The sequence below is a fragment of the Etheostoma spectabile genome, chromosome 14 (assembly GCF_008692095.1).
Source record: "Etheostoma spectabile isolate EspeVRDwgs_2016 chromosome 14, UIUC_Espe_1.0, whole genome shotgun sequence".
NCBI lineage: Eukaryota > Metazoa > Chordata > Actinopteri > Perciformes > Percidae > Etheostoma > Etheostoma spectabile.
The window spans coordinates 3,763,567-3,774,611 of NC_045746.1; the positions used below are offsets into that span (position 1 = coordinate 3,763,567).

Genomic DNA, 11,045 nt, shown 5'->3' on the forward strand with positions numbered 1-11,045 from the left:
AAAAAACTGTCTTGAGCTCTCCGTTTTAGCTACAGAGTGTGCCATCCCACTTCTATTCCATCTTTTTTGGGAGTTGCACATGCACAGTAGCTAGGTAAAGACTGCTACCCACTCAGAAGCAGAGTGTGAGGGTATGCCACACTAGCAGCTAAGCGGGCATTAGAACGTGTTATAAAAGTGAGGCACGTTTGTCACTGAAGTAAAAGCTGGACTACATTAGAGCTGTATGGAGCAGTTTGTGAACAGTGTTTTCTGTTGGAGATGGTAAGTCCCTTTGGGGTGGACTTAGTAAACCTATAACGTGCACAAAAAAGATACATAACACAGTAAAGAAAAGGGGGAAAAGCCAGAAAGCATAATAGGAGTACTTAACACACAAAAAAAAAAATGTCAGAGGAAAAAAAATACTGCATGCCTTGAATACTTACTGTATCCCATGCCCTGAATGAAGTACTTGAAAGCTTCTGTCAGTTTGGCAGGCTGCAGAGATAAAAAAGTAGGAAGATAATTAGTCCTTTTGTCATTATCATACTTGTTTACATAACATTGACAGACTCACTCTCTCATCCAGCAGCTTATGGCTCAGGGTCTAAGATATGACAGCTGTCATGAGCAGGTGCTACGCAGGGTGGAGGATTACAACCTGACAACTGTGGTTCATGTCTGCCACTTCCTAATGCTCTTACGTGCAACCTTCATATGCCATCCATCCGTCGATCCATCCACCTGTTCCGATTATCCAGCCTTGCTCTACAACATTTACAGTGTCTAGCAAAGCTTTTCTGTTTCTGTCACACAAACATACACACCTGGTCCACCTGGGGCATGCCTCCGCAGTCAGCCATCTGGAGAGGGGAGGGAAAACACGAAAGGGGCCATTAGCATTTAGCATGTTGGCGCTTGTACATTCACACAGCAGTGGACACACGCCATTACACTCAACATGTCCCATTTGAACATGCGTGACACCTTGTCCCTGCTACCTCCAATCAGTGTTCCTCTAGACCCTAAACAGTTAACCCCAATAAATGGCACCCATTTTAGCTCCAACAGCCATTTGGTTTTAGTTGTGGATCATAAAAGGTTGCCATGGGCCAATACAAGTAGGTCAGTTGCAGCAGATTGCGTTCTCAGAGGCGATACGCATACGCACATTGCCTCATTCAGCTTTACCCATGGTTAATATGTCACCAGATAAATGCTGAGCCACTGGAATCTTATCAGCCGATGTGTTTCCAACAAGGCTATTATTATCTGAATGAGGACAAGGGACAGGAGGTGGAGGAGGCCCTTGTACCTTAAGCAGGGTCGTCTTTGTTGGATCCAGCTTGGTGTTGCACTCAACCTGTGGGTACAATTAACACATCTATTCAGTAAAGTATCTCATATTATTAGTGGTCATATTTTGCTGGTTGAATATATAAATTGATATGGCTAAAATAATGTACAAGAAAAGTTCATTTCCGTTAAACTACAATTTGAAAAGAAGGCTTTAATGTATCACTTATAATTGCTATATATGCCTTATAAAAGCTGAACAAATCAGTAGTGGTGTTTGGGGGATCATGGGCGCCTCTCTGAGCTTAAAGCAGTAACAGTAACAATCCTCTCAACTTTAACAGATTGAAACTACTCGGTCACTTGATATCCGTTTCCAACTTTGTTCTTGCCTAAGTCATGTTAAACTGTTGTCCTTAAGTATTTAATCATGCATATTGGTTAGGCTTAAACAGGTGAGTGGAGTGAATGGAAAATATATCCAGCACAAGTCACGTGGATTAGCATTAGAGCCTTGTTTTTAAATGGCTGTGTGAACGACTATAAGATTGCGCTTATACTCACCACAGCCTCCACAGCAGGAGAGCTGTCGCCAACCACAAGCAGACTATGGCACCTGTATAAGGGAGACACATACAATTACATATTTATTATAATATTATGATTCAAAATAAAACATGCAGCAGTTGATGTTGCTGATTTTTGCTTAATGACAACCTACTTGAGGGTCCTGACGTTGCTTCCGGGGATCGGCCTCTCAATTTCCAGATCCCTCCGACTGCAGAGAGAGACATTTTGTTATAAAAAAATGAAAAAAACAACAACAAAAACAACTTTATTTTTGTTAATTAAAAGTTACGATTTTGCAACCTGTTTTTCTTTACTTGGTGTAGTTTTAGCCATCGGACTTTGATGTGTTTTCTTTACCTTTCGTAGGACTTGACAAAGAGATGCAGGTTAAACTGGTTCATGTCATTTATGATGTGGTGACGGTATGTTCCAATTAGGTCCTGGTTGGTGTTGATCTCCTCCTGGGGGTGACCAAACAACATTTATTTGACACACTGAGACCTAAAAAGGCCTAGAAAGATTTAGTTAACAACTCCAAGAGAATTTGAATCAATACTTTTCCAAAGAGGTGGGTGATGATCATGTCAGGCATGGCATTGGTCCAGCCGCTGATCTGAAATTAGACATAAAAACTACATTTAGCTTTTAATGCTGCGTTTGTTAGCTGTGCCAGTCCAAAATTCTCAATTTCCAGTTAGTCTCTGGTGGGGTTTCAGACAATAATTTAAAATGTTTGTTATGCATGTATGATTACCTTGTGTGCAGCCCAGTCCATCCATCCCTCAGCACATGGGTTGATATTGATGAGCAACAACCCCTCCACCATGTTCGGGTAGTCCAGCTAAAAACAAACAGAAAAAAAACATGAAAAAAGGGATTTATTACTGCAACATATAATGCGGCATTGAGCTAAATATGTGCAAAAAACGTTTTCCCCAATTGATTTAATAATTCAATTTCTGTTTAATTCTAATTTCTGTGTTACAAAGAGGCTTTCCTCGTCAAATACATTTGAAACGAAATATATATAGTGCAGTGATGCACTCTTGATTTAGTTACAGAGAAGGCAGCAGCAAGGAGTTAAAAGTTCTATCTCTGTCCGCCTTGTCAAAAGAGTGAGACGTCCTACTGAGCACAGTGTTGAGCTGATCTGGAACATTCCAATCTGGAAGCTTTTATGGCTCAGCAGGCTCAAGCAATAAGCAACATTATATTGCCAAAAACAGCAAAAAGAAGAAACACATTAGCTAGCTCTGTTAATCCTTAAATGATTAAAACTTATAATTATTAAGCCTGATTGAGAGGGGGAGGGGGGAAACTTACAGCAAATCTGGTCAGAATGTAGGCCCCTGCTCCAATGCCCATTCCGACAACACTCTTCAGCCTGTGCTCAAACATATATGGAAACTGTTAGAACAACAGGTTAGAAACAGTCTTAAATTTGAGCGTGAACAGTTGGTGTGAAAACTGCAGCTCAACTTACCCAAAGTGCTTTAACACCAGTGGGAGGGTCTCAGAGAGTTGGTCCATAGAAGGGTACTCATATCTGGAAGACAAAAAGCATATTGTTACAACTAATATTGAAAAAATTTAATTGTAGCCTTTATCTTATCACTGATCTAAATTGCTTTGTATTTTTGTTATCAGCTTGTATTAACCATTTACCTATGTTTCATTGTCTTTTTTTATGTCATGTTCAACTTAAGGAGCGCTAACGTGAGGCAAAGTCCCCCCCTCATTAAAGCAGAGATTAGCTTGAACGAGATAAACGCCTATCCCCGCAACACACTTCAAATTAGGTCGTCTTAGCCATTGGATCTACCTGCCAAGTCAAAGGTCACCAACTGCTTGACATACATTAAGGGCTTGTTTGTGTTTTTGTGATTGTGCGTGTGTCTGCATGGCTCACCCAGTGGAAAAGGTATTAGCTCCCTCATGCTGCCCGGGGGCGTCAACGTGACAAACAGCAAAGTGCTGCATGATCTCTGACATGTCCTCATGGTTGAAGAGAGTGTCCCAGCAAGTTTTGTCTAGAGAGCAGCCAAAAGAAAAGGGAGGTGGATGAGTGACACATGGCTAATAAGTAGAAATTATCTCAAGTAACCAGTGAATACATTTGTTTTTGTGCCTCATAGTCTCACAACATCTGACACCATCACAAGAAATCTGTCGGTAAGCATGGAAACGTTTAGATACTGTAATGTAGTAGACTTAATATCAAGTCAGTTGGAGAACCTAATCTCGTCCCACGTGGTGCGTTTAAGTCAGAACACCCCAAGGCTTTAGACACAACAACATATGTTTCACCTAGATTGAACTGAAGAGGGAGCTAGGCTTACGGTTTAGTCCAATGTCATGGAAGGTGAGGATGACTGGTCTGTCACCCTTGGGAACCCCCTTCATTGTACAGCGAATTCTTCCATGAGGAGTCTCCACATCATGTTCCTATAGATGCAAAGAAAATGACCAAACTTTGAATAAAATGTGTGAATAACAAACAAAAAAAATGTGTAGATAACAAAAACAATTGAACAAAATTAAAAGTAAACATCAAGGAATTTAGCTTTAAGCTAAAAAGATGAGAAACTTGTTGCACTTCTGAGTTACTGCAGGGAGGCAACCAAAATTTAGTTTGATAATGTTTTAGAAGCAAAAAATAAATTAAAAAACAAATAAATTACAGAAAATATACATCAACATGAATCCAACATATTTAGGTCGCCCTACACGTTTTAGTAACTTCAGTTTATAACGCAACTCAATTTTATACAATATGTGTTGATTAATGCCATCAATCATTTATGCTTTCTTTCAATTTTTAAAACTACTTTCCAAACAAACTACAAAATTGTCGACTTATTAAAATCAAGCTCATTACTCAAGCCACAAAACAGATATATAAAACAATTCTTTATGAGCACTTCAGTGCTGACACCTGTTCTACAACTGCAGCAGGGAGCATAATTTAACACTTCACCGGAAACTACTCAGCAAGCAAGCATTTAAATAAAGCCTTTAGTCTACTCACACTGACTTCAATCTCAGCAACAATCATTTCCACATCAGAATCCACCAGAACCATGTTTGCAGGAGAGGAGTTCAACGCTGCTCGCTACTGAAAAATTGTCACAGTGGCTCCCTGAGCTTTAGATTCAAATGTTGGTAATCCTCTGAAGTTGTTTAGCTCTGCTCTGGGAGCTGCATTTTATAACCCTGCTGCTTACCAGTTGGGGTTAAGCCCCCTGCCTCCCATGGTGCCTTGCAGGCTGGTCAAAACAAGCTATCTCTAGATGGAGATATCCCTAAATTGGATCAACCAATGTCAATTAGAGGGGCAGTGGCTGTGTTGACATGGCGAGTACATATGGGTGTGTGATCAGTAGGAAAACATGCTAAATGAATGAGGGAAGAGAAGACACCAGTTAGTGTGGAAATATTTCCAAAAATAATGGCAAAACTGAGAAACCTTAGCTAAAATAATAAAATGTATCACCGCGACCAAGGCTAGAACGATATTGTCAGAGATTTAGTCACAATAAAGTCAGAAACTTCTAAAAATACTTTATAGCAGTCAGTGACTGACTGATTTGATAGGCTTATGTAACCAGAAGCAATACAGACAGAATATTTCAACATAAAAGCTTAAACTCCTAAATGCTAGTAATTCTCGTGTGTGTGTGTGTGTGTATGTATTTGAAGAGTTATATTCCAAAATAAGATATACACTCTTGGGTGCAACATCCTGTCTAAAAGATGTTATGAAAACAAACCAGTGAATATGTCAAAACATTTTTTGTTTTGAAAACAGTGCTATATGAGACAAATGCTTGTATACACCCTTACATTTCTATATTTTTACCAAAATAACATTTTTGAAATCAATCTGTTTATGTGCAGATTGAATCTGCCCAAAGGTGACCTGACTTGAAGGTCTAGCAATGACCTATTGGGTAGTTTTCAAACCAGTTTTGACCGCATGAGATCTGCCTTGGGGAAACAGCCAAAGAGGCCTATATCCTATTTACTGGTTGTAAAGTACACATAAACATCTAAGGAGTCACTGTGCCCCATATCACACACTCTCCACCTCTACTGGGCAAACTCAAGCAGGCTTCACTGGGGAGACATTCCTCCACACAACAACATGTGGGCATGTTAAGTACATAGGCATTTATTATGAAAGTCAGGAGTAAACCCGCAATATTGTCACCCTCAACTAATCCTACGTCACTAACGTTTGGAAAATTAGCTGCCAAAAAGATATCAAACAATTGCACTAGAAACTTAACAGTCAGTGTAACAGCTAATTACAAATTAGCTCTTAAATCTTGGACTGCCTGACCAGAAAACCCTTAATCACAGACACTCCATAACTGGAGCCACCATGTTTGAGTTAAAGGGCAATGAAGTTTTGAGAATAGTGGCTTGAGGCTCAGAGACAGAGTCCAGCCACATGTCAAAGTGTCCCTGAGCAAGACACAAAACTCCAAGTTGCTCCTTGGATGCTGTATGTGTAGCTGTCCTAATACTTAAAATGGGTTCAAATACAATAATATAATTTCCCTACATTGTACTGTGTGTGTATGAGACAATTAAGGAATAACTTTATACTGTATGTGGAAGTTCAGCAGCTTTTCTAAAAATAATATTATATATATATATATATATATATATATATATATATATATATATATATATATATATATATATATATATATATATATATATATATATATATATATATATATATATATATATATATATATATATATATATATATACACACGCATACATACGTCTTACTGTAAGGGTCTGAGCACTGTCCAAAGTGCTGAGAGGCCCCCATACTCAGCACCACCCGTATACCATTCAAAATGTGTGTAAATGTGCTAGAGAGGAAAGTGGAAGGGTTGATACACTGTAGCCGTTATCTGTCCAAAGTGTGTTTCATCACTCTCAGTAGCCGACTGAATTAGTGGAGGCACAATTAGATTTCAGTCTTAATAAAATCACAGCGGATGAAAGGTCACTGCATTGATCGATGGGCCTCTCTAGCAGCCACGCTGAGTAGTGGCAGAGTGTTTCTTTTCATCCACCACTAGATGGTATCAAACAAGCTAAAATAATAACACATAGAATAAAACAGTAATTACAATCATCTGTCAACACAAGCTTCCAATGATAAGACTGGGTTTACAACTGGTAGCTATGATAAATGCTGGATCATTTGTGTCTGCAAACATATTTATTGTGTCTGGGCATATTCTATTCTAGGGATTATGAGATAGGACAGGCAAAAATAAGCCTAGGCTTCACCCTATTCCTCTTTCAGTTCGATATGGTTGCAAACTGTGGTAAATAATAGTTTTTTTCATGTGCATTAACAGAAATCAAATTCATCATCATCATCATCATCATTGTCATACCTTGATCACAAGCTGCTGCACAGCCTCTCTCAGGCCCTGCAAGGAAAGAACAGAGTGATGAAAATACAAAACTAATGCAATTACATTACAACATGCCATAATCTAATATCCTGAGGGCGCCATCCTGTCACTGAATGTATTTTCACATCCATATGACCTCTGTCATATGAGGAACAGGGCATCAACTGCACAACTTTGTAGGTGTCGACAAGGATAACAAACTACTTTCAGACCTTGTGCTCCACAGAAGCGTTCACACAAACCTGCCACTCATTTAAACTAACCCCAATCTGGTTTAAAACTAAATAAAAATGTTTAGCATTTTATAAGCTATCAGACATTCATATCGTCAACCTATAGCTATGACCTTGAATAAAAAACTTTTCTTCATGTATTTCGACAAGGATATTATGGTTTAAGTCTCAACAACTATGAAATGCTAATTGTGCGATGATTGTGCTTTTTCCATTTATGATACTACAAAAAACCTGGCACACAAGATTGCATATCAGTTTGTATTTTAACGCAAATCCAGATGAATATTAACATTTCTATTACTGAGTGCTCTGAGTTCCTACTTGTGTATTCTCCTTTAAAAAAAATAAAATAAAACTCACTATGGTTTATATTACTTTGATGGCTCAGATTTGTCAGAAAATATTTAGAAGATATACTGTTAGTAATTTATAATCGTGATTGTGTATTTCATTGTGAACAGCACCTGTGACATTCATTTAAATGTACTCAAATTGTTATATGCAGCAATCTGATTAAACCACAGATATACTAATGAACCACACAAGCAATTTCATTGTCAGGTTTAAATCATGCGAAGCTGAGCAATCTAGTACTCAAGTGGTTTTCTGAGAATTCTTTACAAACACTGTTTGTCTTGGCTCTGTTCACAATACGTACCGGCAGTTCCCTGTCAACCAGCAGGGGTTTGGACTCAACAACCTGGATGTCATCCATTTCAAAGAGCTGTAGAGCCTGGGAGTAGGAGAGATCAAAATGATTTTTGAGTACACTTCAGGTTATATTGGATAGTGTGTGAAAAAAAAAGAAGAAAAAAAAAAGAATTGGTCAAAAATATTTGGCTTTCCCAAACTATGGAAAATACTTAGGGTTCTTCTTTTAAATGAACAAAGATTTTACTCAACCAAAACCACAAAACCACACCTGTGGCAAAGGTTGGAGGATATAGGCTGACTTACTGACTTGGGTGGGGGAGTTTTATGAGAAAGCTCATAAAAAAACTAATATAGACCTGCAGACACTCACGTACGCACACACCCACACAGGTGTACAGACACGGAAACATGCAGAGACTGGCGATGTGAGCTGCCCTAACATGCTAACCATATAATGGGCCACACCTCACAGGACAGAATGTCTGACTGACAACATGGCAGACAGGGTACACAGGCAGGCAGACTCATGTGTCTCAGTGACAGGTAAAGGAATGCGCTAGTAGAGAGAGAAAAACAAAACAAAGAGGAAATGTGTAATTCTCACTCTACTAAAACATATCTAAAACACTGTTGTGGCCAAAAACGTCTACATATGTTTTTTTTGTTTGTCTCTTAAAAAAAAAAAAAAAAAAAAAAAAAAAAAAAAAAAAAAAACAAACAGAGGACTTACAGAATGGAAAACTGAAGCAGTCACTCTCTGATAAAAGCTTCTAAATTGAGAGCATATTTCAAAAAAAGAAATAAGAGGGAGAGACCAACAGAAATTGACTGTTCCATGAACTTATTTTAAAAAGAGACTTAGAAAGGCAGGTAGAATTTGAAAAAAAATTCAAATTAAAAAAAAGAAAAAAAGGGGAGTGTAAAGAGAAGCCAGGCGCAGACTGTGCTGTGGGTCGAAGCCAGGCGCACATTGTGCTCTTGGTCATGATGCTGTGTTGGAGGAAAGGGGGAAGGCTCCGGCTCTGCATGCAAATCAAATTAGCTGGTTAAGAGGGCTCTTTGTCCACTGGCTCCTGTGGGCCAGGGGCCTGCCCTCCTCTGTCCCCCTGCTGAAGGGAGCCTTCACTGACCCACACAGACAGGAAGCAACAGACACCCTGGTTACCATCAAAACATCCCAGCCTCTTTTCATCCTTTTTCTGGCTTTCTAGCACTGTGCATTCTGCCATTTTCTGTTTCTTGGTTTCGGTTTTGTTTGCAGTTGCCATGTTTGCTCTTTCCATACTCATTCACTTTATCTTTCAGTTTGTCTTTGTATACAGCCAGAGTAGACAACTAATCAACATCAACTTACAGGACTGCAGTGTGACAGTCGAAGTGTGGTGGTCTTTTTGAGGAATTGATTACATTTAAAATGTGGAGCTGTCTGGAAGAAAACACCCTGGACACACAAACACACACACACATGCTCCTCTGGCTGGGAAAACAGAGACCGGAGCCAGCCGGATCTCACAATAGCACAGAGGAAGAGGAGTATCAAACAACAGGTTAATTTTTCTGCTGAGGGCTTCAAAAACATGGCCGCCATCACACTGCAGGAGCTTTGTTGAAGAGGACAAGAGATCAGCCCCCGTTGAGATTCCACAGCCATGTGAGAGAAGTCGAGTTCATGATGTTGATCATGATGTTGAAAATGAAACGACTCAGTTTCAGATCAGTTTCAAGGGGGGTGGCGGGGGGAATTATCAACATGGGGGGAATCCTTTAAGCCTATTTCCAAACACTGCTGTGTAAAACCAGACATAGAGTTCAATAACAACAAGAACAGAGTGCAGATTTCCTCTGTACTTGGCCACCATCCCCACCTGTTTGCAGGTTGGCAGCACAGGGAGAGCCTGGCTGTGGAGACAACTAGGTCACCTGCTGTTTACATCAGCAGTGTGCCTCCAACAGTTCGCCTTGCTGAGCTAATGTTTCACCTGGCCAAGAGGAGGGAGGGTTGGAGGGAGGGCGGTGTTTTAGTTTAAACATCCAAATATGTCAGCAAGTTCAATGCAAACGGGCAAGCATGACATCTTTACAAGTTACTTAGTTACTTTCACATGTCTCACTAGCAACAACTTCCTCTGTCTAACTATTGAGTTGTCATCCGGTTGGTGGACATCCTCAGATTCAGAACTAGTAGCACCTCCTTCTGGAACATCACTTACTAGCAGATAACTTCTGAAACAGGGTAAGGAAATGACCGATTATTCTTAATAGGTAGGTAAATTACATAGCTTAAAGACCAGCATTCTTATAACTTACTAATACAATTAGGATACCACATGAGTCTTGACCCTTATGTAATGATTTGTCAAACTAATTTGATAAATGTAGTTATGTCATGTCAAACGGTAGGTATGGACAAACATTGCTACATTCAATATAATTCTTGAAGAGTTTTACAGTATGTTGGGTTTCAGATTATCAGAAAGTTGGCAAATCCCTAAACACAATCTATTAAAAAGGGAAGTGATGCCCATGCAGTGTATCTTTTTTCTCACAGGGATTTTATCTTGTTGCTGCTTCAGCAGGGGACTCTCTATAAACTGGCTTCACTTCAAAACTGTCTTGTGTCACTGGCAACAGTTGCACATTGTCTTTAACCAGGTCAAATCGATTCCTACATGCAGATTTGCTAATGACGCTTACGTGTTGTTTTATTTTATTTTTTTATTTTTTATTTTTTTTTAGAAAACAGGCTGTGAGGAAGAAACTGGCAGAAGTGAAACTGTGTTATGCAATCACAAGCAGGAAAATGTTGGAGGACACGGGTTTGGGATGATTAAAAATGCGTAGCATAAAAAAAAAAAGAAAA

The 11,045-nt window shown here is 39.3% G+C and overlaps 1 protein-coding gene across 3 annotated transcripts in view; it reads right to left on the reverse strand.

Annotated features, from left to right (window-relative positions):
• ndrg1a (N-myc downstream regulated 1a) overlaps positions 1 to 11,045 on the reverse strand; it is a 14,327-nt gene that overhangs the window by 1,544 nt on the left and 1,738 nt on the right. The window contains exons 2-15 of one of the 3 annotated variants that reach the window (XM_032534964.1): positions 8,190 to 8,264; positions 7,275 to 7,310; positions 4,188 to 4,293; positions 3,758 to 3,878; positions 3,332 to 3,394; positions 3,172 to 3,232; positions 2,603 to 2,689; positions 2,405 to 2,461; positions 2,206 to 2,309; positions 2,000 to 2,056; positions 1,843 to 1,894; positions 1,298 to 1,345; positions 810 to 845; positions 429 to 480 (exon numbers count right to left, since the gene is read on the reverse strand). In XM_032534964.1, the coding sequence (XP_032390855.1) occupies positions 429 to 480; positions 810 to 845; positions 1,298 to 1,345; positions 1,843 to 1,894; positions 2,000 to 2,056; positions 2,206 to 2,309; positions 2,405 to 2,461; positions 2,603 to 2,689; positions 3,172 to 3,232; positions 3,332 to 3,394; positions 3,758 to 3,878; positions 4,188 to 4,293; positions 7,275 to 7,310; positions 8,190 to 8,246 (937 nt within the window). In that variant the 5' untranslated portion in view covers positions 8,247 to 8,264. Of the gene's footprint in view, positions 1 to 428; positions 481 to 809; positions 846 to 1,297; positions 1,346 to 1,842; positions 1,895 to 1,999; positions 2,057 to 2,205; positions 2,310 to 2,404; positions 2,462 to 2,602; positions 2,690 to 3,171; positions 3,233 to 3,331; positions 3,395 to 3,757; positions 3,879 to 4,187; positions 4,294 to 4,876; positions 5,149 to 7,274; positions 7,311 to 8,189; positions 8,265 to 11,045 lie in introns of those variants that run through there. The other 2 variants (XM_032534965.1, XM_032534966.1) reach the window with 2 other exon arrangements.